Source organism: Elaeis guineensis, chromosome 3, assembly GCF_000442705.2.
Source record: "Elaeis guineensis isolate ETL-2024a chromosome 3, EG11, whole genome shotgun sequence".
Classification (NCBI taxonomy): domain Eukaryota; kingdom Viridiplantae; phylum Streptophyta; class Magnoliopsida; order Arecales; family Arecaceae; genus Elaeis; species Elaeis guineensis.
Window position 1 is genome coordinate 116,039,692 of NC_025995.2, and position 27,807 is coordinate 116,067,498.

At 41.9% G+C, this 27,807-nt stretch overlaps 2 protein-coding genes and 1 pseudogene across 3 annotated transcripts; 2 read left to right on the forward strand and 1 right to left on the reverse strand.

Moving 5' to 3' along the window:
- Positions 1-8,987: 8,987 nt before the first annotated feature.
- Positions 8,988-12,733, forward strand: LOC105040682 (glucan endo-1,3-beta-glucosidase 11-like). Of its 2 annotated transcripts, XM_073253302.1 has the most exons (5): positions 8,988-9,211; positions 9,551-10,587; positions 11,457-11,485; positions 11,597-11,693; positions 11,913-12,733. In XM_073253302.1, exons 1-4 carry the CDS (start codon positions 9,142-9,144, stop codon positions 11,613-11,615), a joined length of 1,155 nt encoding a protein of 384 aa, XP_073109403.1. In that variant the 5' UTR covers positions 8,988-9,141; the 3' UTR covers positions 11,616-11,693; positions 11,913-12,733. The 2 variants fall into 2 exon arrangements, with proteins under 2 accessions (XP_073109403.1, XP_073109402.1); XM_073253301.1 differs by having other exon boundaries at positions 11,457-11,693.
- A 2,462-nt stretch (positions 12,734-15,195) lies between these two features.
- Positions 15,196-16,075, forward strand: LOC140856138 (uncharacterized; annotated as a pseudogene).
- Positions 16,076-23,197: 7,122 nt separating this feature from the next.
- On the reverse strand, positions 23,198-27,731 carry LOC105040681 (inactive TPR repeat-containing thioredoxin TTL3). The gene is made up of 7 exons (XM_010917329.4): positions 26,380-27,731; positions 25,286-25,481; positions 25,006-25,190; positions 24,591-24,924; positions 24,284-24,488; positions 23,710-23,816; positions 23,198-23,627 (listed from the first exon to the last, which is right to left on the reverse strand). The coding sequence occupies exons 1-7, from the start codon at positions 27,324-27,326 to the stop codon at positions 23,475-23,477; spliced, it is 2,127 nt and encodes a 708-aa protein (XP_010915631.1). The 5' UTR covers positions 27,327-27,731; the 3' UTR covers positions 23,198-23,474.
- Positions 27,732-27,807: the final 76 nt, after the last annotated feature.

The following is a 27,807-nucleotide window of genomic DNA, read 5'->3' on the forward strand; positions in this document are numbered from 1 at the left end:
GACCGGATCGGTCCTGATGAGCTTGTAGGATCCACAGGGATTGAGACAGAGTGAGGAGCGGGACAAGTTACCCCATTTTGACCTTTGAATCCCTCTAGATATATATCCTCATGCATGAGACTGACCGGCTGACCACTCGTGGTCGTTCCTTCATCGATTGGCTTTTGACCATTCCACGCCAGGCCTCCCAGTCCTCAAGGAGCACTCACAGCCTCTCGTTGCGGTGCCCAGCCACCTCCTTATATACCCTTGGCAGCCACCACAAGAACGACACATCCAACAACTTTCCTATAGTACGAAAGGGGGAATTCGAAGCACTGAATTCGGCGTTTCCAATCATTAATTACTGTCCAAGCCTTTGCCATGTCGGTCGACGGAGTTCATCCGATGAAAGTGAGGATTATTGTGACAAAGCATGTGCAGACCGATGCGAGGCAGTTCAAAACGGTGGTCCAAAGCCTCACCGGAAAGGACTCGATGGTTGCGGCGATGGCCGACGGGCGAGCTGAGAGGGGTGGTGATGTAGGGAGAAAGCGGCCGGCTCGGAGGGAGGTGGTGCGTAAGGAGTTGAAGGGGCTGTCCATGGAGTTGATGCCTTCCATGGATGAGTTGTCTGAGTTGTTGAGAGAATAGGCTTGGTTGGATAATTTTTCTGATTCTCTTTTTTGAACCTTTTTTTATCAGCTTCATATGTGAATTGATGGCATGGACGGAAGGGAGGAAGAGATATATATCGGTGTTTTATGTTATTTTTGGCCGCAGGATTGACTAAATTAATTATGTGTTCATCCTTCGGACGGAGTAACCTTTTTTTTTTTTTGGCTGTAATATAGTTAATGTATATTTTTTTCCCTTTATTTTTATCTTGGGAGTGCCCTTTTTCACCGTCTTCTGCAAAGTTTCCTTCCGCCCAAAAAAATTATGGGAAGGTAAAATAAACAAAAAAAAAAAAAACATTATTTTAGTCTTATTGTTCATGTGATTAATAAAATGTACAGAAAGCTAAAATTAAAAAAAGAATCGTTATATTAGTCATATTGCTCATGTGATTATATAAAACCTTATAAAATATTATGATATAATTTTATTAATGACATCTAGCTAAAGAACAACCAAAATTCTATTATAATATTATCCACTGTCTCCAGCAAAGTTTCCTTCCGTCCGATAACAAAGAACATAAGGAAGGCAAAATATCTAAACCAAGAAAAATCGTTATTTTTGTCTTATCGCTCATGTGATTATATAAAACCTTATAAAATTTTATAATACATAGCAAAATGTTATCTAGCTAAAGGACAACCGAAGCTTTATTTTTCGAATTATACTTTACTGGTATTTTGGCAGCTGTTATTGGCTATTATAATTGCGAGGAGCAAATCAAAAAGGATGCCATTAAAACAGTAGCACCAAACTCTCAAAACAGGACCAATGTCTGGGAGATAATGTCTCCTCCTGGATGGGATTGAGTCCTTGAATGCATTTGTATTACAAGGAGATTGCTCTGTTTCCTCGTTCGCTGTACATAGGACTTCTTCCCCAGTGTCATTGGGAGGTAGCTCTGACACCCAAAGCCCGTGTTCCATTATCTCCCTCCTTTGTACATACTGTAATTATATCCATCTAATAAATTCGGTGGCCTCTGGCTTCCGTTTTATCAAAAAAAAAAAAGAAGGGGAGAAAAGAAATAAAGAACGGTGAGAATCCAATGTCATATTGCATTGATCAACTAAGTGGGACGCAGACATAAATCTGCAAGGTGAACGAGCACAACTAGCTAGGTAGACACCAGGCAAAACAACCCTGCTGCGACCTTCTTCCGATCGAGGGAGTCGGCCTGGAGCCGCCTTGCTGCATCTGGGCACCAGCCGATGGAAATACCGAAAGATGATGTGCTATCATCAGAACAGATACAAACAGTCAAGATCGAGAGCAAGAGCGAGAGTTGCGGTGGGTGTCGCCAATGATCTCCACTCGACACTGGAAGAAAGATTTACAAAGAAAGTTCTATCGAAGGTGGCTCCGACGAGAACCCTTCGATATTCAAATCAGAAATAGAGCTCAATGAGAGAAGCAGAATCTCAGCGTGGAGCCAGTATTGCATATCTGAAAAGGTCCCTACTTACCTCCATATATAGAGCGAGTAAAATGAATAGTAAGAGGACAGGTGATCATGTCAATCATATCCTGTCGTACGGTACTGCATAGACATCTTTAAATGCTGACGGTGGACGTGCCTTCTATCCGACATGCACGTAACCGTGATGGTGAACACTACTGCGCATGAGGCATGATAAATGACCTCATGGGCACAATTAATTAATTCACAGCATTATATCATGACGCGCAGTCAGCCGATCAGGATATGGTTTCTGAATGACATGCCTCATATAGTCTGTCAGGATGGCGTAGCGGCCACGTCTGGTGTCAGCTAGCCGGCTGAATTCTGCACCATGGGAGTCAGTAGAATGAGGTCATTGAGGGTAGCCACCCCATCGTTGATCGGAGAAGTCAGTTGAGTACCAAGCAGGTAGTTGGTTATATGTCGAGTGTCATTTGGTGTAGGTGAAAGTAGGCAGCATGTTGAACCTGATCAATTTGATACCGATTAGGTTAAGTACGTTGCCTTTAGTCGGCCAGAAGTCATTGATAGTAGCCTATGTAGAGCCGGCTGGATGGGACTCATTGATCCAATCCGAGTTGAGCCGTGATAGCCTAGTTGACTGAGAAGTAAGGAGGTAAGGTAGTCAGTCGGATGATGAGGATCTACCCCAACAAACCTCATAAAAATAAGACCAGAACTCATCCCCAGTTGCTTGAAATCCAAAGACACTACACACAGGCAAGAGATCGCGTCCTAGCCCAACTATCCAAAGACAGCCAAAAGAATCAAATACAAATTTTGCTCTAGCAGGACCCATGTCAGTGAACTAACCGTACGAAGCTCTCCACCTTGCGCAAACCGCATCTTCCTCTTCTTGTCTAAGCCAAATGGTCCATCAGATCATTAAGCCCTCATCACCCAAGCCCAAGGATCCACCAAGTGACCGCCTACGCTTCGAACTAAGCCGGGCCTTTGGATAGGAACCACCCAGCGTGACCAATTTTGATCACGTTTCTCAGTGCCCGCTTTTCTGCCAACGCCTCGAACCACAATCTTTCCAGTTACACATAAGCAATTTATCGAACACCTGCCCTGCTACATCCCACCTACTGCCCATTACGAGGCAATATCTCTCCCGAGTAGATGCCATTCCCAAAACATATTCGTCCCCGAGAGTTTTCTCGCTCTCTGTTTTTTATTTTTTATTATGTTTTATTTTTGATCAGGTCCCCGAGAGTTTTCAGCCATACTCTGCACCACAAGAAGCATATGATTCTCTACCACGTGCTATATTTTGTGCCACAGGAAGAGTTGTTACGCGATAAACTTTTAACAAAGATAGCGTTTCATTTAATAATTATGACACGACGAAATCGATATTTTGTGCCACAGGAAGAGTTGTTACGCGATAAACTTTTAACAAAGATAGCGTTTCATTTAATAATTATGACACGACGAAATCGTGTGGAAGCTGAGTTGTTAAGTTTGAACATGAGATGGCGTGGCATTGGAGGTGTTAGAAAGTCCAAACTTCTGGATGTTATATAAATATTAGAAGGTGCCGATCATCTAGAACCTCTTCAACGTTGAAATCTTGCCACGAGAACATATGAAACGGTACAATCAAGTGGAACCCACCTGTCTCATCAATTATTATCTACTATCCCTCTGCGTATGTGACGTTTCATGCCGTTAGATTTGGTTATTTTCTTCTAAAAGCCTGGGTCCATATTTAGAAATCACACTGACGAGTCCTATAAAAAATTCATGGTGAAGCTGGTTCAAGGTGGCCGGCGAACATGCTTAAGTCCAGACGAAGGGCTGGATCTACGTCCCAGTGTGAAAATTTGGGAGTCGTAATCTAGATCCAAGCCTCGTGTTGTGTCGGTCGTAGCATTAGCTCATCGTTCCACTTACCCATCATCAAAACGGTTTCGGAAGCCTGAGCCCATGTAAGAACCCATGCCCAAATGGTTTTGGACCCAGAGACAGAAGTGGCCGCACTCCCTGGCTCAGAACCGAGGTCTTCGCCCGGTCCAAGTCACATCGGATCCAATGTTGGTCTCGTGTCACGAAGACCTAAAGCATGTCGGGCCCATTTGTGAGAAGTCAAAAGGCAAAATATCAGGCCCTTGTCCTCATGCCCCCTAACGGTTGATATCTGGGCCGAAAACCAAAGTCTTAAGTCATTAGGTTAGGTAAATAAAAAGAATAGTTAAACTGCCGAGCATGTCTTAGTCTAACAAACTCTTTTTGTAGCATAGGATGCTACAATGGCAAAAAAATTTTAGCCAATATATCACGTATATTTCTCTCAATTAAATTACGCTAAGATTGCTAAGAAGACCGATACTCATGGTAAAACTTTTCAAAAACTATCACTATCAGTGGGTAGAAGGAAGATAGATGTACTATTATAGATCCATACTTCGGCAATGGCCCGAACAACCTCATCACCGTCGAGCTAGTGACAGTCGAGCTACTGGAGATGATGTTTGCTAGGCTAAAGCATAGATGTGGTGATTGCCTAATATGACCATCGAGTCCACAGTAGTTTTTATTCCTCAGTCTAATTCCGTTTTATTTTGAAGGATAATCTACTTCATTTCGCTGACCTACTTCACCAAGCAAGAGAACAAATATCCACTCCACAGATTCTGATTTTTCAGCATGGACGACCTACTAGATCAGCTATGGTCGATCTCTTTCTTCTATTAGATCCGTCCTTCCTCCTAATTGGGAAAATTCAAATAAGATAGGATTTCTCTGCGATTAAATTTCTCGTAAAAGAAAAATCCTCCTCCAAATCTATCCGTAGGATAAATTCGAAAACCGTCAGAATTCCAAAATAGATACTTCTCAAACTCTTCTCCTATAAATTAAAGGCTCCAGGACTCTTCAAGGTACGTAATCGACTCCTCGCTCTCTTCTCTTCTTATTCTCTAATTACCTGACTTGAGCGTCGGAGGGTTTACGTTGGAGAACACCACTCCGGTGTGTACTTGTTTTGTAGGTATTCGAGCAAATGTCCAGCGACGGTTCCATCTCGATGTTCAACCTCAGATTGAAAGATCGACAGCAATATGTACCATATATTCCTTATATGATATATATATATATTGACTTCAAATGTCTTCCCTTCCACGAATGCTATGTATAGGATGGAGGTCAATATCTTCTCAAGTAAAAGACTAAAGGGCTAGATAAGCGGAACTTGATCTTCTGTCAAAAAAAAAAAAGGGTAGGAGGACAAAAGCTATTGCACCTCCTTTAGCTGTAATCCTTGTAAGACCCCCTCCCTCTGGTTTCCATATCTTGGTAGACCATTCAACTGTCCTTTGAGAGGCCAAACTTGGACCTCTACCACACAAAGTACCTCAAGCAACATGCATCTTGGCGGAGATAAGCACTTTCCAAGATCTTGCACCGCTACCATTGAGCCTTTGCTTTTACTCGTGGACATTTGCCGACTAAAACACGAGCTCCTTTTAGCTATCGTCCGCGGAGATGGTCGAAAGGACAAGGAAGAAAAGATTGGATAGGGGACAAAGCTCAGTTGTGTCCCCGTCACCACGTATTCCATTTGTTATCCACTATGCTTTAGTTTTTGCCTTTGCCTGCCTTAAGTCATCTCCTCACCATTTATCCCAGCTAGCCCATATGCACTTCTCTTTTCAAGCCCACCAGAAAAGCTGATTTCGTTCCTCTTCCCACCCAATTAGCTCGCCAAACCTTTGTTTATACCCCTCATTTGTGACATAAGAAACTTTAGGAAACCATGCTTCTCTTAAAGTGGTAGCAGGGCTTGGCCTAGTGGTTGGCGAGCTTGCCTTGTCATAGCTTCATATCTTGGAAGTTGCTTTAGGATTTTCTAATCTGGTGATTATGATGACTAACAAGGTGGCAGATTCTATGGGATCTAGAAGGCAATCTAGGGCGGCGTTAATCCTTGGAATGTGCGATCTGATGTGGGCGGGTCTTATTTCCAAATCACGGATCAACTTATCACCTACTAAGATTTTTCTTTTCTAGCTTTTCCTATCTTACGGAGAGATTCAAAATTGCTCCTGTCAAACATTTGACAAGCACCTCTGGGGGCAAAAACCAACCGTCAGAGAACAAGGAAGTTTCCATGCACACCATAACCAAATTTGCTAAGAATGAAAATATTTTCCTAGCACCACTCCATTTCTCGCTTAGAGCATAAGTCTCTTGTGACAATCTTGGATATTGATGCGGCATGCGGGAGTCAATTAATTGAAATTGGAGTAAGGATATATTTTTTATCTGAAAAATAATTTGGCTGTTTACTGGTATACTAGGGCCCAGAACCCAGTTGGGGACCGGAGAACGATAGGTGACAATCATGAAGCATTTGATTTTAATTGCAAGGTGGTAAGATAGAAGCGCAGGCCCCTCCTCATATTTTACAGGCATTTTGGTTGATTCATGTTCGATTGCAATGGGACATTGATGATTAAGCATGCACTAATCTTTTAAAAGTCATGACTCCATGATGATTATAGTGCAGTGGAATTCTGAACCATTTGATGTTTGACAAATGACCTAGTCTCTTGGGACTGCAGTTGGATGTGGACCACGGCTTAAAGACTAAACATGATCACCATGGTCCAGCAGTCCCCTAAGCTTTTCTTAAATACCCTCGTGGAGCAGCTAAAAATGTAGTACAACGTTATCATACGTACATATATTCTTTTTAATCACACCAAACACGGAGGATGTAAAGAAGATTTAGACTAATGGGTAATGAAAGTGTATTGATTTGGTCAAACTGGATAAGAGACTTGAAAGATAAACTGACTCAGACTCATCATAAACAACTCCTAATCGTCATTGTTTGTATTTTTGAGTCATCTTTGATCGCACTCAAAGATAGGTGGGAAGAAAAAGGAGCGACAAAAGCAAAAGGCTGGACCATGCCCATAATCCATCCAAATTAATGTTATCGAAGGAGGAGAGATAACCTTTGTCCTAACTCCTTATCAATGTATATATCCAGTCATATACAATACTATGTGTTTCTAGAACCAAAAGCTTGGATTTTCATAGACCTCACCTTAAAAAGCAAGGATAAAATTTTTAGCGAGGACCACGGATCAAACATTGCAAAAAGAAAATCTACTGATAGTTAAGTAGCATGGCCCAGCTTTAATTTTTCTGTAGTCAGCTAGCCTTTCATGCGTCTCCCTGATTGGGCCTAACATATTGTATCACGTCAATATCTTTTAGTGTCATGAAGTTTGCTACACACTTTTGCCACCAAAATAAGAAATATAATTTGTCAAATTCAGAAAACCAGGTGAAAGGGACAAGTGAAGGAAACGGTTTTTCCTTCTTCTTTTTTTTTTTTTTTTTTTTTCTTGCTGGCTAAAGGAATTGATATAGGTTGTATTTTTTAGAATGATTGAACTTATTTCATGATACTGACCATTGGATCGCACCTCACGTAGTTCTCTAATTATTCTAAACTGCTTCATTCATCCAGCTATATAGATCTTAAGTAAGCATTGCACAATTCAACAATAGATTTATACAAAGGAAGATGAGTCCTTCTATGACGTGAAAGATACAACCCCCATCCAAGGGAAAAAAGGTTTTTGAACCTACTTCAATGGTTAGACAAAGATTCTCAAATAGATATAAATGTACATAAAAAAAGGCATAAGTATGTATAATTGTATATCGAACACTAAAGATAATTGAAACATGACTAATTCCAATCAAATAATAGGCTAGAAAATATATTTTTATGCTCTCTCTCTATTTTTCTCTCCTAATATTTTTTTTTATTTTTTAATTGGAGGGAAGAGAGAGATTTAGTAGATGCAAAGCCCATTTTATTGAGATAGAATTTGAATATCAACAAGGGTTGTATCTTTCACACAAAAGAAGAATTTATCTTTCTTCATACAAATCCATCGGTAGATCGCACAATAGACACTTTGAACCATAAAAGAATACCAATCATTCTTTGGTGCGAAAATTACAATCCAGACCTCTTGAACGTAGGTCACTAGTATTATTCCATAGTAACTTTACCAATTCTGTCATCGACGCTTCCTTTCGAATAATTGTATCATTACTGATAGTCCATGCCATTTTCTTGTTGGGGTCCCACTCAAATAAATATTGTTTCTGATATAATTTAAGTTTGCTTTGGTGCCAAGGAATAGCTTGACAGTTAGAAGCGTGATTGTTGTCACCTGCAACCTATATGGCATCATGCTCCCATCACAAATCTAAAAAACCATCCCCTGTTTCACTTGGCGTCACAGGCGCACACAATGGACCTGATCTCCTGCACTCACTTCTCCAATATTACCATCTATTGTCGAAGCAAGCATCCAACCACACTCCCACATAAACCAACGCATATATACCACTAATATAAAGCGAATTTAATAGATGCATGAAAGACTTCTCAATCAAAATTTGAAAGGATAGATGGCTAGTCCCTTGTCCAAAACAGTAAATCTCACGATGATACCTCTTTGAGACAAGCATCTACGACCCAATCGGCACTCTACATCAAATGCATGGATCAAGGTAGCGGCCGATATATGAGCGCTTAAGACAGCTTTCCCTATTCTTTTGTCCGCAGTTGGCACCCTTTTAACGTTGTGAAGAGCTCACGAGGAGTTCATGGAATGTCTGTTTTGGATCTGGCCATGCTTGGTCACAGAAAAGATTTGCGTACTCCTTTTTTTGTTTATTTATTTTATTACTCAAAGCAACAACAGGGGGCGAAGTCGTCACTTTGGAAGAATAGGACACGGATGGCGTCGTTGTAAAGATAACCAATGCTTGCTAGAAAGTAGTCCCGGCACGAGTCAAGCACTAGAAACCTAAATAAAGCCTCTTCTAAGGCAACGTGGTCAAGGCAAGGCAGCCCCAAACTTCCCCTCTCCCTCCCTTCCACACAAGCAAGGAAAGGAATTGCAGAGAGAGAGCCTCTCCTCCTCTTGCAGTCTCCTCTCCTTTAAATCCCTCTATCTTCTGTCCTCTTTCATTCTCTTATGTTTGTATCCATCTTTTTCAGATCGAGAATGATTCCAATATTCCTTCTGCTGAATATTTTCTACTCAGGTGCTCCCTTCTCATTTTCCATTCATCTTGAGGTCATATTCTATCATAGCTAAAATGCACCTAAGTTTATAATCTCATGCTAACAAGAAAATCTCCCAAAGCACACCTAGCTTACTTTCTACCTCTAAATTTCTTCTTATGTTGTTTCCTATCCCTTTTAGACTACTGTCCATGTTCATTTCAAGCGTTCATAAATTAAAATTATGAAAAATAACTAGAATGCTGTTTCCCATTATGTACAACCTTCCTGTCTTAGATATTTCTTTTCCTAACTAGTAAATCATGTCAAAAAATGCTCCAATTATAATCTATATTGTCATTTATTGTTTTCTTTTGCAGAATTTGGCTTCCTTCAACTTGGTTCAACTCTAGGCGTCAATTATGGTCAGGTAGCCAACAATCTACCATCACCAGAGCAAGTGGTTACCCTCTTGACTTCCCTCGGGATCACCAAGATAAGGATCTACGACGCCAACCCACAAGTTCTGACCGCATTTGCGAACTCTGGAATCGATCTCGTTGTGACAGTACCAAATGAAGTAGTTCCCCAGATTAGTGATCCCCAACAAGCCCTACGGTGGGTCATGACCAACATCAAGCCTTACTTCCCTGCCACAAGAATCTCCGGGATAGCCGTAGGCAATGAGGTTTTCACAAGCAACGACACGGCCCTCACGTCAAGCCTCGTCCCTGCGATGGTTGGCATCCATGCAGCCCTCGTCCAGCTCGGTCTCGACTCCTACGTTCATATTTCGACTGCAAACTCGCTAGCCGTGCTCGAGAACTCCTACCCTCCCTCATTCGGGTCGTTCCAGCCAGAACTTGCCAACCTACTGTTGCCATTCCTTCAATTCTTGGCGGAGACCAATTCACCATTTTGGATCAATGCATACCCATACTTCGCCTACAAGGATGACCCAAATGGGGTTTCACTAGACTACGTTTTGCTCAACCCTAACCAAGGGATGGTGGACCCTTACACAAAGCTACGGTATGACAACATGCTCTATGCCCAAGTTGATGCGGTGATCTTCGCCATTGCTCGGATGGGTTATGGTAACGTGGAGGTTAGGGTGTCGGAGACGGGGTGGCCTTCCAAGGGGGACCTGGATGAGACTGGTGCCAGTGTTGAGAATGCTAGGGCTTACAATAAGAACTTGTTGATGAGGCAAATGAGGAACCAGGGGACTCCAATCAGGCCCACCCAAAGATTGGAGGTCTACTTGTTTGCATTGTTTAACGAGGACATGAAGCCCGGGCCGACGTCGGAGAGGAACTATGGGCTGTACCAGCCGGATCTGACCATGGCCTACAACGTAGGGCTTGGTACGCTGACGTCTACTGCGTCCGTTACCCTCGTTTCATCTGCTACTCGGGTATATTAGCAATTCTGTGTGGCTTTTATGATCGCAAGTGCATGCATTAGTTTATATTAATTTATGTTCAATGTTTCCACTTTCTTTTCTTCCTTTTTTTTTTTTTTTCTTAATCTATTTTAAGCCAACTGGACGATACTAGAGAATTATTTTTGATTTTTAAACTAATTTAGGAAACATATGTAGGATAGGATTAGTTTTAACACCAAAATTTTAGGCTTTACTCTTTAACATCGATCTGTGGTAACATATTGTTGTAATTCAAAGATGTGACACTATATATATTAGTATGTATTAGCTTTTCCGTTTTTTTTTTTTTTGACAGAAGTATGTATGAGCATTATTTAGCTATATGTACGTGAGCAACACTGAACAATAGTGGTGTAATTGTTGTAGACCTCTCTTTTTTTTTTGGGGTACCAGCGAAGTGTGAGGGTATTTTTTTTTTCCTTTGCACGTATTTGGACGTGATACCATGCACAACGCAGAATATAACAATAAAAAAAAAAAAAAATTTAAGGATTAAAGTTATAACGTGAAATGAAACAGTAATATCATGCTGCCTTTTGCTTAAAATAAAAAAGAATCATAATCATTGTCTATATATCGGAAGTATATTCGCTAATTATTACATCCTAGGTGGCATAAGAGGAACGAAAGTAATACTTGGGCACATATTGCGACCACTCACCGAAAGCGTGCTATTCTTGCTTCACTAACATAAAGAAACCATATGCTAATGGGACGACGACCAAAGCCAGAACCACCTTATTTTCAGATAAATTTGCCGTTTATTCTTTAAATTCAGACATTAAACTAACATGGTCCGCTTCATTTTAAGATTTAATGGGCTATCTATTATGACGCAGGAGACGGGGAAGGAACCTGGCAGCTCGCGGTACTGGATTTTCTTATTCTTATTGACTTTCCAAGCTTTAGTGAGGAGAGCAATCTAACAAAAGGGAACTGGTTTCATGTCTGTTTTCTTTGGTGTTTTTCTTTTTACAAGGAAAATGGGCAGGCCATGAACCCATTCTTTTCCGAATTCTTTGCCCTGTGAAGCACCTGGGAAATTTCCAAGGCCAAAGAGAGACGTACCAATTCAGGTAGGGACCCTTATCCTATCGCCTTATCTAATTGGGAGCCTGCTATACCCCAAACTACCCGGAGGGAACACCTTAAGATTCCTTGCATGCCCTCATATAACAACCATTCACTACGAAGGGCAAGGAAGGGTTGATGGGCAAATTGACAAAGAGGCAAATGAATGGGGTTATATTCGTTTTATGGATTAAGAATTTGTGACACTTCGTTTGGTCTCGCAGGAAAAGCAATAAAAAGTGGAGGCCGCTTTGCAACGTGGAACGCACTGCGGGCTGTGTAAATTTAGATTGGATTCCAACTTTTTCTTCCTTCAGCTGGTTGTCGTTGAAGCCTTGTAGCATAATCTAATCAAGGATATAAAATGGAGGGAAAGATGGGAGAAATTTATATTTAAATGAGAAAAGCATGGACAAGGTTGCGTTGGGTGTGCTTTCTGCGGCCTAACTTTATTCCCTGAACAAAGCCGTCGGCCTTGGATCAAATGCCATGTGACCATGGGATCCCCCTTTGTATGATGGATGAAATGACCTGGTAGTCCCTCACCTGTAGTTGAATGTCCAGAACACTAATTCATGTCTTAGTTGTGGGCGTAATTTTACTTGATGTTCCGCACTTTGGCTTCGTCGGCACATGTTGATAGATTACTCGCCAAGTATTGGTGCAAATGCTTGAAGCATAGAGGAAGAGCAACAAGAAATGTGGCAATGTGCCTTCCAAGATGTTTTGGTTTCGAGTAAAACAAAGATTTGTGACCAGTTCCTCTGTTTTACCGATAGATATTAGTATTGCCCACAAAGGAAAAGGTAATTGACACCCAAGCAGTCAGCACTCGGCCTTCAGGAAGAAGTATATTAAGACTCTGGAATATCATACACCCAATTAAGAGCAATGGGTTATGGCATTGCATTTGTAAGACATAAAACAGGGACTCCAGCTATGTAGCGTATCGTTTTGAACCTTTTTCTTTCTATTTTTCCAGCCTGTTAGCTCTTCTTGATGTACCCCAAAAAAAAGGATAAAACAACTAAGAGCAATAAAGCAAAGCAATATAATGCATTGAATGTCAAGAAACATGCAATCAAAAATTAAATTTCTCCGGTGAAAGTTTATTTGGTCTAGTTAGGAACAGCACCCGGAAAAAAAAAAAAAAAAAACCAACGAAAGATTTTACTTGCAGGTCCAAGAAGCCAAGCGATTGTGAACCACAATCAAGGGACTAGGACTTGGCATTAGGCTTACAAAGTTGAGGTCCGAATGAGAAGTCCTACAACCAAATTAGATCGTTCAAAGTGCAGCCATTCGACTTGCAAACCAATCTCCTTAATGCTGATAAGTTTGAAGTCTCTACAATAGTCTGGTCTGGTTGTAGGAGGAACATATGTGTCTATGGTATGATTTTAGTCCAAGGTCCCGTTTGCCAAGATCCTGCAGATCCAACGGGATAGGTGGAGATGAGTGCATTGGGTGGGGAGGACAGCCGGAGGTAAAAAAAATAGGGAGAGCGAGAGTGAGTGGGCCATGAGTAAATATTCATTGCGACGGTGATATCACGTCAAATTTGTAACAAATCGATCAAAATTTTTATATTTCATTAATTATGATATATTTCATTGATTTTCATGAATAATATTCCACACTATCCTTTGTATTTTACCGTTTGATTTGTTTGTTGCAATGGTGACGTGGTATCACCATTGCGATGAATATTTACTCGTGGGTCATCAGTCCAATCCTAATGCAAACGGTAGTCATTTCGAGTTGGGATTCTCCATCATGCATGTTTTCCATCACAAAATGCTATACAAGCTTGGTTAGTTGCCACATCATTTATCTCGAAGATGAATGGCACCTATCCATCTTCTAGATAGAAATTGTGGCAGTTATTCAATCTTGTACAGCATTCTACATGGTATCGTATTTGGCACCTATAGCCCTCCATCTCCTAAATAGATGACGTGGCACTTATTCTTCGAGCCTGTACAGCAATCTACAATGCAAAATATGTACTATAAAGAATCCGAACTTATTCATTTCATCTCGTGGAGATTGGGCTCAGTGACCCCAATCTCCATCCCCCTCACACCTTCTTCCATCTTCTTGGCCAATCTTGCTAGATTCTTCCAGGCAAGATGTTCCCAAGCATGCGCTGGTACTTGATTTTTAGATATAACAGCAATAACAATCTATCTCCCCAACTTGTCATCATCCATCAACCAATCTGCTGGAGACATCCATTACAATGCTGGCATATTTAGCACGCTGGTTTTGATCGTTAGCAACCTAATTTGGACGAAACCTCAGAGAGCGCCAGCATCAAATGTGTGGAGGACAAGGGAAATGGGCTTTGGTCTGGACCTCAACGAAGGGCCTCAGGTGAGCTCCCACGCCACACGGCTGCAGTTGGGTGCGGTGTCCGCAAGACCCATCCGGGCCACCGCCAAGCTTACATTTCATAGGGTCATAACGTATACAATGACGGGCCAGGGCTCCCATTAGTGGCCCAAGGCTCCCATTAGTGGCCCAAGGCTCCCAACACAAAGAAAGGCTCCAAGATTTGAGCCTGAATTGCGTTATTTATTTTGCCGCATTTGGATCAAGGTTGTAGAAATAGACACATGTGGTGCATATATTGTGGGATATAGTGTTATTACGAGTAGCAGTAACTATGGGACATCACAGATTTACCATGAAATATGAATTACATTGAAGAATTGAGACCGTCAAATTTGGTCCAAATTGTGATATCACATGCTGGTTTCCAGACCATGAGAAAATAATTCACGTCCAGTGGATCGCATTAGACCACGCCTACAAAGTTATTCCAGCCAATTTGTTGACTTGTGCTTGTACCGGCAGTACATCAAAATATTTGGTTTGATAGTGAACATAACTGTCATGATATTTACAAAATATCATCTCATTATTGCCACCATCATATATTGTTTTGCACCATGCATTATACATTTTGTATACTTCAATCCATGATTGGTTAATGGACACTAGGCTTCGGACTGTATCTTACACATGGAAGAAGGATTGGTCTTTCTTGATATCAACCATTAGATTGCATATTGTATAGTTCGCAAAGTACTTCAATATTTTTTTTCAATCCACCTACGTAGATCTCGGAGTGACTGTTGCATGATTCCGATGTTACAAAAAAAAAGCTCCATCAATTTTTTTTCATGCAAAAGATACAATCCAAAATCTAGCAGACCATCAAAAGGCCCATCACACTAGGGCATAAACCGATCCGTTACAAAAGAGATAAACAACAGCATTTAAGGGATCATACGATGTCCATGTACAAAAGTGACGATCAACTCAAAGCACAACTTTCTTATTTTCGCCTGCCATCCAGTCCCACTCATTTGGCATGCCTTTTAATGCGTTCCATCTCCTTCATATATACACAACATCAAACACCTCTCTCTCCCATATCACAAAACCTCTGCCTTAATCTTCCCTCCATTTCAAAGACTTTTTTATTTTGCCATCTAAACCATGGCCGAGAAAGGGGGAGGCATCGTCAAGAAGGGCCACGGGGAGGGCATGAAGCTGGTCCTCTCCCTCCTTGAAGAGTTCCGCCTCCCCTTAGGTACAGTGCAGACGCTGCAGATCATCACATTAATTCGTGACTAGACAGATAGGACTACGCCTTAGTCTTATCTTAGCGCTAAGAAAAAGATCTCGAGCTGCCTATTCGAGAGAGAGGTTGAGAGACGTGATGTGCATGAGATCAAGTCACGCTCGTCAAGTCTCTAATCAGGGATAGAGAAGATAAGTCATTTCAGGACCCATGAATACTCACTGCCAACGTGAGATCGGGAATTAGCCACCTTTTTAAGATAGATAGCCGCCACGAAAAAGAGCTCATCTTTATCAAATTGACGCTGATTAATATTATATGAAACTCATTCTTGCCTCCTCTGTCTCGCGACGTGGTCGAGGTATGCTTCGTGAAGAGCACCGGCTACATGTGGATTGTCCAGAAGAAGAAGGTGGAGCACAGCTTCAAGATGGTGAGCAAGCTCGTGAGCTATCACACCGAGATCAATGGCCATGTTGAGAAGCACCGCATCAAGAAGCTCAAAGGGGTGAAGGCAAAGGAGCTCCTGCTCTGGCCCCCTGTACGTCAATGAGATCACCCTTGACGACCCGCCCACCGGGAAGATCCACTTCAAGAGCCTTGCTGGGGTCACCAGGACCTTCCCGGTTGAGGCCTTTGCTGCTGCCGGTCTGGCGTACTCCTGGCATTGATGAGTGATATTTATCTGCTTGCTACCGTTATTTGGTTTGTATCCATGCTAGTTATATATTTTAGTCCTTTGTTGATGATGGCACTGTGGGTGGTTGCATAAATGGCGCTACTCTACCCTCCAATTTCCTTTTCCAATCAAACAAGAATTATAGTTGCTATTATTATGATCTTGTGACTGGTAGTTTGTGGATCATATATTTGTTTCATTTTCTTGCTATCAAGTCTCAGAGGTGCAGTCAGAAAGTCTTTTTATGAACATTAAGATAAGGATATTAAAGAATCACTTCCACAAGGAAAAGAAAATCTAAAGATTGTTCAGATGAAGTATTTGGAAAAACATCACCCAAGATTTAAGCCTATGACCTCCTCCAAATAGAATTTTAACCATCGTGGTATAGCCCAATTTGTTGGCGGCTGCTGCTCGCATGAATAATTGCTTTTGGTTCCATCTTTTTATAGAGAAAAAAAATTATATAAAAAATTATATTTTTTAAATAAATATTTTTTAGATAATATTAAATAAAAAATAATTTATTCGTATTTTTTTATGCATGAAAAAGTGATTTCAAAATCTATTACCAATGTTCTTTTACAATACTATTTTTCTGAATAAGTTGTCAAAATTTATCCATATTATTCGCTTTTAGATTTGAAGAAAATGGATGATTGAGTTATGACGCATTGAATGATGAAAATATTGAAAATGAGAATCGAATATTTTAGAAATAAAATTAAATACCTACTTTATTAGTTGATGAAGAAAATTTAGACATCCCCTAAATAAATATAAGATTTTTCTTCCATTTTATGAATAAATGCTATTCATATAGAAAGTAATTTATCCATATTGAGAAGCATAAAAAAATAAATAAATTGGTCAATGAGAAAGTTGATAATTTTTTTATAATATTTATTCATAAAAAAATGATCTCTTATAAGAAATTTGATGGAGCTTCCATAAACTAGATATAAATGGGATAAATTTGGCAGTCTAATGGGATAGCCGTCATCGCACAAACACAAATTATGATGCGCCTGCAGTCCTCCCGAGTGTGTTTGATTGTTTGATGGAAAATTAAACCCAAAGGTGTCAACATATCCACAAATGCAAATTATATAGGTGTGCGCCCAAGTCCCACAAATATTGCAAGGGAAGTCTATATTAAACCGAGACAATTTGGTAAATGTAGAGCAATCAGTTCATCCCATCCACATACACGACTATTAAGTGGATTTGATGTTTCAGGTCAAAATTTAAGGTTGCTGGTAATAATTAACATGACTTAACTAGAAAGTGATTCCTTAACCAACGCATCATGGATCAACTAATCATGATTTCTAGCTGCCTTAATCGCCATTCTTGTTGGATCTGTGCCACTTGGTCAAATAACGTGAGAGGTTTCAACGTCACATGCATTTGGGTTACTCAATTTGCCTTCTAATTTGACCGGATAAAGTTGAGGATCTCATGCTTGAATTAATTCTTCTGCTATGACAATAATTTTTTATTAATTAGTTATTATTATACAAAATTAGCCAAAATATGTTTCAAAACATAATCTTTTGATAATCATGGTTTAAAATATATCTTTTGATAAATAAATATAACATTTTATTCACTATTATTTTAAATATATTTCCAAATATTTATAATCTTTTGATAGTTGCCGTTCATGTTATTTGTTTCAAAATATGCTCACATGTGATGCCGATGTTTTTCGTGAAAGATTTGCTGTATCCTACGCGGTATGCATCCATGTGATCATGTGCCATGCGAATTGGCTCATCTCCCTCATGCGGTCTAATTATCGGAAAATATATGGTGTATAAGGTATGAAGAAAAATATAAAATAATTTATATAATGTACGGTTATATGGTGCATACGGCGGGCGTAGGATATAATTTTTCACGGGACAGCCACCATTTTACAAGCGCATAATATTATTATTTTTTTCTTTTTTCATGCGAGCGAGAGAAAAACATAGCAATGATTGCAAGGGAGCGTGATGTGCTTCTACCAGAAGAAAGTACAGTGACGAATCGATGATAGGTGGATTGTGACATTGCAAGCTGTTAACACCTGTTGTTGCCCGTCTCTTTTGGGGACAGCCTCTATACTTTGAGACCCATGGATCTCGGGAAACTATATTACATCGGCCTTCTTCCATTAGCGTCCTTCGCATCATCCTTCAATTCGTCGAATCATATTGCAAGCGCCAGTCGTGTACGTCGCGATTCGTACTTCAGCTGGGTCCGTGTTGACTGTAAGGGCTGTAGCCCACTTGACAGTCAGACAGTGCATGTCATTAGCATGACCAACAGGGCGATGGGTTCCAGAGATGGACCACAATTATTTCACTAAAGACTTTTAAATTGGCCAGGTCACTGTACCTATTACCTCGCTTAAATCTGGATCGAAATATCCTGTGATGACTGACAGTGAGCATCATCTTTTTAAAATCAACCTCCGGTGAACTTAGGATTAACCTTTGGACTCATTTGGTTTGTATGAAGAGGAGGAGGGAAAATATGGTCAACAGAAAAATAAAAAAATGATTTATATTTGGTTGGGGTTTTCAAAATATCTTTTTATTTTATAAAAAATATTTGTGTGAAATGTGAAAAAGTTCAATTTTCATCGATTAGAAATTGAGATAATTTTTTTTTACAAAAATATTCTTAAATTTTTAAATAGAATGAGATAAGTATTTTCTTTTTATCAAAGACATGGCATATATTTTATATAACTTATTCGTGAAAGTAGATACTCAATAAAGCAAAATGTACGATTCTTCTATGGTCAACTAAACATACAAAAATAATTTTTTCAGATATCAGCTTTTCAAGAAATATTTTTTCTACGAACTAGAACTAGACAAGTCCTTAATACTTTTCACTTTTGATCCTGCAGGGAAAAAAAATTAAGGCAAAATTAAGGTGGCATAGTGTTTGTTGCAGTCAGAGATCGGATGACTAGATCAGTCTTCACTCCCATATACATGAGGTATTGTCCACTTCGACTTAAGCTATCTTGGGCTACTTGGATCTTGACCGTTTGAGTTTTATGATTTTGCCCTTTAAAAAATATCTTATAGGAGAAAGAAGATCCCATTCCATATAAATCAATTTTTTTTAATTTGACTCACAACCAATGTGAGATTAAAAATAGCCTCCTCGTGAGGAGGACTCTTTGTGCATGGGTAGGAGGCGAGTCCTTCTTCTAGCACCATTTTGTTGCCGCAAGACTTCGGAGAGGTGCTGATATAGCTGAAGCTGGACGTCAGTCAAGATCCACGATGCTATGGAGTACCTGCAAAAGAAGTCCACACTTGCCAGGAGTATTTCGACAGGAGATCCTCCGATGCTTGAATTAGTAAAAGCTTTAGAAACAGTAGAAAGGAATGAAAGCAAGAATTAAAAGAGCAGAGAAAGAACTCCCTCCTCCCTTGGGGTTTGCCCCCCTCCTAAGTATTTGAGTTTTTTTTTCTCGCTTGCTTACCTCTTTTCCTTTTTTCTAGGGTCCCCTTCGTACCTCTTTTATTCGAAGATTCAATTCACGGGCCGTCAGTCAGAATCTATGAGTTTGTTAGGCCTAGCTTTGTAGGTCATTAAGCCACGTTCTTGCTCTTTTTTGAGGGAGGAATACCTCCCATCTCCTTTGACTCAAGATTGTTAGTCGTGGATGTCAGGCATAAGCTTTACCTGTGCAGTTGGCCAAATTAATAGTCTTGAAGCCGCAGCTGGTGTGACCTCACCGCATTATCTTGGATGCATCTTAATGGAGAATTGGACTCAATTAATAGGTCTTTCCTACAATAATGGCCATTATTTTATTTAGAGAACGAGGGAAAGAGATCATAGGCCTTCAAAGCAAACAGTATGAAGTTAGTGATAGGTCATGGAGCATGCTTGAGGATGATCATGGACTCTATGCATCTAGATTCTAGATGTTAACCTAGCTTATATTGTATCAAGTTGCGGTTCGTTGGCCCAAATATGCCGCTTCTCACATGTGAAGAAACAGTGGAGGTCGTCTTAATTTTGTTTGCATTGCGTATGGTTGGTTCACAGAATATTCGACATGCTTGTAGAAATCTGGAAGGCTCAAAGTTCAAGCTACATTCTTTGAAGATCCCACATCACATAAGTGGAGCCTGCACATCTAGGAGAAGGTTGTCCTGGTTCATAAGCCCCCCCAAATCCTGAATTGTATGGATAAGCGTATTTAATTCAATACCATGAACTTTCCTCCTTTTTCTCCAAACCATCAATACGTTACCTTCTTGTTTTCTTTTTTGGTAGTTGAATACGTTATCTTCTTTGTCAGGCATTCCCTCTCTCAACTCATATATTACCACATGCCTCAAGTCAGCGGGTAAGAAAAGTGTTTGATTGATCAGCCGGTGAATTGCCTCATATGACTGCTTATTTGTATACCTCTTGTCTCTTGGGGAAAAGGATTGAGGTCAGATTCCAAGTTGCATTGGCAATTTTCTCTTCGACTCCGTCGAGCCTGGCGGGTGACAATAGAAGGTGGAATTAACCCCTCGTAAGCTATGTAAAAGAAATTGAAAATTGTTGATCGCAAACCATAAGAGTTAACGGCACAACATCAAGGGAAAAACTGCATGGATCCATAGGGCAATTCTTTGTACCAAGAAGGTCGGTTCTATTTTAATTAAGCACTCTAATAGTCTTATGGCTTCTATAATTAGCGATCGGTGATCATTGTGAAAAGATGGTGACCCCAAACAATCACAATTTTGTTCATAACTAATTAGTGATCATTGGATCCTATAATTGAAGATCCCCTTGACAACATACAGCTGCAAAGTATTTTGCTATCAGATATAACAGCTAATGATAAACTTTTTTCTGCCAATCTCAAGCAACACCGGGTTAAATAGCTAACTCCAAAACTATTGCCCCACTTGTCAAGAAAGAAGCATGGCCAAAGGGAAAAGAAGAGAGCACATCTATGCATCTATGTGGCCCACACAAAGAAGACAGAGTGAGCCACAGTATTAAGGGGATGGACTTGTTCTCACATGTATAAACCTAATAGTTTAACAGTTCCTCAAGAGGTCTAACCCCATCATAAGGCCAAGGGGACCATCCCCAATGCATCTCTCCATTCGTATCATTCCCCATAGACCTCCTCTGACTGCAGCTCCTGGCACTTGCCAAGAGTCATATTTTCAACAGATAAGAAATGAGCATAAAATGGAGAAACGGGAGAGGGAATCGAGAGGAAAAGAACATCGCGTTTCCAAGGCAATGAATGCATCCGACACCCCTCTACTGGAGGCCAGCCCAAGCACTAAAGAACTGGTGGTGCTCTCTCACACCATCTGACCCCATCAACTTCACAATTTAAGATTAAGCAGGCTCTCAGCAATTACTAGAGAATAAATAAACTTATTCCAGATGTAATGGAATTAACCAAACCTATTAGGTTTTCCCTTCCAACTCCAGATGGATGCCGTAGAAGAACAGCTCCAAGGCAATGAATGCATCCGACACCCCTCTACTGGAGGCCAGCCCAAGCACTAAAGAACTGACGCTCTCTCACACTATCTGACCCCATCAACTCCACAATTTAAGATAAGCAGGCTCTCAGCAATTACTAGAGAATAAATAAACTTATTCCAGATGTAATGGAATTAACCAAACCTATCACGTTTTCCCTTTCAACTCCAGATGGATGCCGTAGAAGAACAAGTCCCCACCACATAAACAGGACCAAGGACCAAAGTACAATTAAGAACAGTCTCTAAGTGTTGCTTACCAAACAACCGTAGCTCTTCTCAGGAATAACCACCACCACGTCAAGGATAATTTGGTAGAAAGACAGATAATGATCATACATGCTTCCAGAATGATGAGAGACTTAAAAAAATTGAACTGAAAGCCAATGGTGAAACAAGAAATAATTTTGCGTTTGTATATATCAATGGTTGCAATTGCATGTACCAGCACCAGCAGCACCAACAATCTTGTTAGAATTTGACGCCTCGAGATTCAGCCCACATTAAGCCCACAGTGAAGTTCGCGACGAAAAATGGAGTCCAACGTGACCAAAATCATCCCAAATAGAACTCGGATAGAGGAGATACGAGCTTTTGAAGTCGGCACGAAATCCGAAACAGCGCAGGCAGCAGCACGCGACCCAAACGGGGCCAACGCGCGGGATGTGCGACCCAGGCGCGCGTGCGACCCAACCCGTGCGCGGGCCCGCACGCGAACGTGGCCCAGGCCCGCCCGTGCGGGCCGGCCCAGGCACCTTGCCTGGACCTGTACCCCAATCCACCGTGGACCGAGCGGTCCACGACTGGATCTGTGGACCGCGTGGGCATTTCCACGTGTTTCTCATGGTCCACGATATTATTCCGTGGATCGAAGCACGATCGAACGGCGTGGATAACTCCCGATCTTGATCCAACGGCCCGAAACTTGATATGGATTGATTAAGGAGTCCTAAACCTAATCTAAGTCATGTTTAAGCCTATAAAAGACCAGGAACAATGAATTGTGTGGTGTGTGTTTTGATTGTGCCGCAAACTGCCGTACGGAGTCGTATGGAATCCGAGAGAAGAGAGAGAGACGGAAGCGCCGAGAAAGAAAGAGCAAGAGACTCCTGAATAACGGACGTCAGGCACTTCAGGAGATCTTCTAAGAGAGAAAGTTTTTGTGAGGAAAACTTCTAGTGAAAGAGAAATTGAGTGTACGAAAATTGAGAGTGAGATCTCTTCTTGTAAAAATTTTTTTTCATAGTGAAATTTATATGTTCCGTGGAGACAAATTCTTTTGTGACTGATTTACATATTTTGATTATTTTATTTTATTTTTTCTTTCTTCCTGCTGCATCACATGATGCTGAAAAGATCTTGAAAGATAGTGTCCTAATCAGATATCCACCCAACAAATCTCTCTCTCTCTCTCTCTCTCTCTCGCGATCTCGACCCAGTCCTCGCAATAGCAGCACCCACCGGACCTACTCGCTTACCAATGTCTTTCAATGTTTGGCGTGCGGTATTATACAATTAACATCTCTACCAGCTCTCTCTCTCTCTCTCTCTCTCTCTCTCTCAGAGACCAGCAGCACCCACCATGGACTTCTCAATTTCTTCCAATGCTTGGTGTATGGCTCATAAACATCTAACATATCTCTACCAACACTCTCCTCCTCCCCCGCCCCCCCGCCCTGGTGTGACTGCAGAACTAGATAAATCGTACACTTAAGCTTCTTAGAGACAGAATGGTGGATATATGAAATTTGCAACGAAAGCTACAAGGGAAAATGGGTTGTAATAAGACCATGCAAAGAATAAATATGGTAACAAATAAAAGAAGAACGGCAAATAGAAGGTAGAAAAATGTCTCCCCTCGCTGTGGTTCATACTTTTTGCTCAATAAATTATTATGTGGCTGGCTTGCAATTGGCGCTAGCATTTGTATAATTTGAAGAAGGTGGAGGTGCCATGAAACACCAAAGAACCATAGAACCAATAACTTCCTTAACTAAAAACCGTAGTGCTTCACCGAGTACTCCAACACCTGCTGGCTGGGGCAGATCATCTCTTTTACCCTTGTTCGGTTCTTATAGATCTTAAACGTCGGGACTATTCTCACATTCTCTGCCTTGGCAACAGCTGGGTTCTCATTCACATCCACCTTAGTACAAACATGCGTGAAATTAACACAGATGAAGTTGAGAAACTATAAGATGTAATGCATGAAAGAATTGCGAGAGTACCTTGAGAAAATTCACTGATGGGTATCTGGTACAAAGGGCATTCACAAACGGGGTGATCTGGCTGCAGTTTTGGTTCAATGCGGCCATGAAATAGACAACAGAAACTCCTGGAAAAGTATCGGTTTAAAGTTACTGTGAGAATAACATGCTGAAAGAGTGGCAGTCGTGGGAAAAGATTATATGTAAGTGGTAAACCAGTGTAACTAATATATTTACAGAACTTGGAGAAGGGGGAAAGGAAAAGGAAAAAAAGAAAAGCAATGGGGTCATGATGAATTATTTCTGGCAGCTACAGTGCCACATTATACTGAAAATACAAACAGTTAAGATGATCATTTGGAAGCAACAATATCTCCAAATAAGCATGAAAAAAAGAAGAAGTATAGATCATTTAAGAAGTTGGTCTCAATTTTAAATGAATACTGATCACATCATTGTCAATGTAACTTGTGCCTACCATCAGGAAGGAGGACTTGGACAAAATTATCTGACATTATAAGCAAAGAGATAAAAGCATGGTGTGCTTGATTTGATGGTCTTGGAAAGAAACAAAAAAAGATGAAATAAAGCTCACCAGGTAAAGTAATAGCTGCTTGGAATTGTTCAACACCTGTAATTTCCTCAACCTCCCCACCAAATTTCATGTTAGAGACCTCCTCACCACGAGATGTTCTCAGTGCAACTTGGGCATGGAACAGGGCTTCAGCCATCTCAGTGTCACCTGGAAGTTCCTGCCTCAGAACCTCATAATCTCTCACAGCTTCAGCCCAACGCTCAAGCTAATCATTTAAAAAAGAAGAATAAAAAGCCAATCCCAGAGACCCCAAAACTCAGATGATAGAGGAGACTACACAAAGAACAAACAGAAGAAGAAAATTCACCTTGCTATTGGAGGCAGCACGTCTTAGAAGTGCTTTGGTGTAGTTGGGTTGGATCCTGAGGGCTTCATTGCAATCCTCAACAGATTTCTCCCACTGTCCAAGCTTCGACCTGCAAGCTGCCCTATTGCAATAGAGCACAGGGTTTAAGGGGTCATACTTGAGTCCTTCCCCATAAGCTAAGCATGCTTCTGCAAACTTTCCAGAATTAAAGAGCTCATTTCCGAGGGATCTGGCCCGTGCAACAGATCTCACATTGTTCAGCATGGTTGTGATTTCTAGGTTCCCAGGATCTATCTGCCTGGCTCTCTCAGCTGCTGAAACTGCATTCTCAAACCTGCAAGAAAACCACCACCCACACTCACTCACCCAAGATCTTCAACTGTTACCTTGTGGAACTCCAAATTGATAACCTCACCTTCCTAGTGCCATTTCAACTTGGGCACGAACAAAGTGGACAAATGAATTGGAGAGCATACCAACAAACTTGGTATTCAAGGAGGACGAGGATGAGGTCTCGAGTTTGGATGCACTGGATATTGCCAAGTCGGCCTCTTCGAGCTGATGGAGCCGGAGAAGGGCTTCTGCTTTTGAAGCAAGAATCTGAAAATACAAACATGTTTATTTTCAAAGTGTAACCACATGAAGCTATCAATCATTTAAGAATGAAAAGCCATAATGAGAGTTCAGGAATTCACCAGCGAAGAAGAGTCTGCTCCTGCTGCAAGGGCAGCATCACTTTCGCTCCATGCACTCTTCCAATCTCCAATCTTCCGGGCATCCCCACACCTGCCCAAATGCCTCTCAACTGCCTGCAGTTTCTGCAACTCAACAGGGTTCGGCTGTGGCCCAGCCAAGAAGAGGTGCCGCCGAGCATCGTCAACCTGTCCTAACCTGTAGTTAAAAATCAGATCTTGCAAGTGCATGTATGACAGAACTCAAATGGTTTCAAATTTCAACAATGTGATATAGGAAGGAAACGTTGGGCTATATTCTTTTTTAGTAGTTTAAGACGTTGAAGGGTACTCTTATACAGATATCCCGCAAATCTGAAACTGATTAGAGAACTTTTTTGGATGAATCGATAATCTAATTCATGTAAATTTGGAGTACCATGAACCTAAACTGAAAAGCAAAACAGGGTCCCCTAATTACTCAAGATGATTTTTTCTTCTTTTTCGTTTCAAGAAAAATGGTGGGTTCATGTTCTGACATGAGACATCTCCCCCACTGCATGCACCAAGGATAGAGATGCCAACAGGCGGGCCTATATCTCGTTGACCACTCAAATAATACGAATGCATCAGGGGTTCATAAGACAGTGATGATATGGATTCCAGAAACTGGAAGCTTATACAGACACTCTCATGGCCGGGACACCCCACCTCCCAGATTAAAACGAGAACAGCAACAGCAAAACAACAAAAAAACTGCAAGGCATGAGCCTAAAATAGCCAGATGGCATCCAGGTGAATCAAAGAGAATCATCTACTCTGTATCGATGCGCTTAGCTATGCAAAGATTAATCTATAAAATCCAACTTCACTTGCACATCATGAAACTGGATGGCAATTTTGCTCAGACTGACAGCTTATCAATGTAAATAACCAATAAAAATCAGATCTTTTGCAAACAGATGCCATACTCGTACAAAATAACAAAGATTGTAAGAAACGCCCCTAGAAAACAAGGAACAAAATGTGGAGGCAATCATACTCTAAGAAGAACATGTCCATCAAAACAGTAACCGAATCTCCAATGAGTGATTCAAAGGAAATGACTCGATGTTCACCTTATAAGCAGGGAAGCCAGCCTCAGGTGCGCCCGCCCGTAAGCCGGATCCAGTCGAACAGCTTCCTCGCACTCCTTCACGGCCTCCGCCAATCTCTTCAGCCCCGTGAGCGCCGCCGCCCGGTTGCTGTGGCAGGCGGCATTGTCGGGACACATAGCGATCGCCCGGTCGTAGAGCCTCAAAGCATCAGCAAAATGGCCCCTTTTATACTGCTCGTTCCCCACCCTCTTCACCTCCTCCGGATCCGTGCTCGCCATCGCCCTCCTCACTGCCGGATCCCCGGCACTCCCCACCGACAACTCGCAGCCCGGCGACTTCCCCGAGCCGGCGCCGCTCGTCCCGCCACGCACTATGCTGCCGTGCCCGTAATTCCCGGTCCCGGAACCGAGCACGTCGCTCCTCGCCGCGTTCCGGCTCATCATGCCGGTCTTGCTAATCCTCCCCGACGGGCAGATGTTGCCGGCGGGGAGCACATTCGTCAGCGGAGAGCTAGCCGTGCTGCTGCCAGCGCTGACTCCGGCACTGGCACTGGCACTGGCGCCTACACTAGTACCGGAGTAAATAAGAGGGCCGGAGCCGGAACGCCGATGTCCGGGTCTAGTAGTCCGGCCATCAATGGTGCCGAGGCCGGTGTCGTTGGATCCCACCAGTAACTCGCCGGAGTGGCTTCGCCGCCCGGCTATGCCGACCTCTGGCTTCCGGCCGCCGCCGCCGGCATTGGGGACGGGCTTTGCTGTGATGGAGGAGCCGGAGGAACTGGAGCTGCTGCTGGGGGTGACGGCGGAGGCGGGGCGCGTAGGGAGGGGTGAGACGGGCGAGTTGAGATCGAGAAACTCCCTAGTATCGGGTTTATTTGTCTCAAAGCTGAGAGCGTGGAAGCGATCGGAGATCGACTCAAGCCCGGCCGCCGTGAGGGCCTTGTGTGTCCTGTCCTCGGGGTGAGCCATGTTTTGGTTCAAAATGCCACCTTTCCTTCACGCTTAGATCTCCACCCACCGACACGAGCCAAGGCCACTAGATGTAGTGGCTAAAAAGAATGGAAGGCCGAAAGCAAAATGGTCTCTTGGCGGTAGAAGAAGGCATGAAGAGAGAAAAGGTGAGAGCAAAGGAAGGTGGGAAGGGGGTGGATGGGGATCTCGTGAAGGAAAAGCAGGAAGCAAGGAATGAATGCGGGTAGATTTGGAGAGTTTGGAGCTTCAAGTGAGAAGAAAGAAGAAACGAGAGAGAAGAGAGAGCGCAAATTAAAGGAGGAGCCTTCTTATTTGTTTTTCCGTGGCTCTTTCTCCTTCTTTGCCCCTCTCTCTCTCACGAGAACATCCGTCCTCTCTCTCTCTCCCCCCCCCCCCCCCTTCCCCCGTCTCTCTATAGTATACTATTTACTCTGGCTCTCTAGGCTTGTCGCGGAAGAACGAACCCACGTCAACGTCC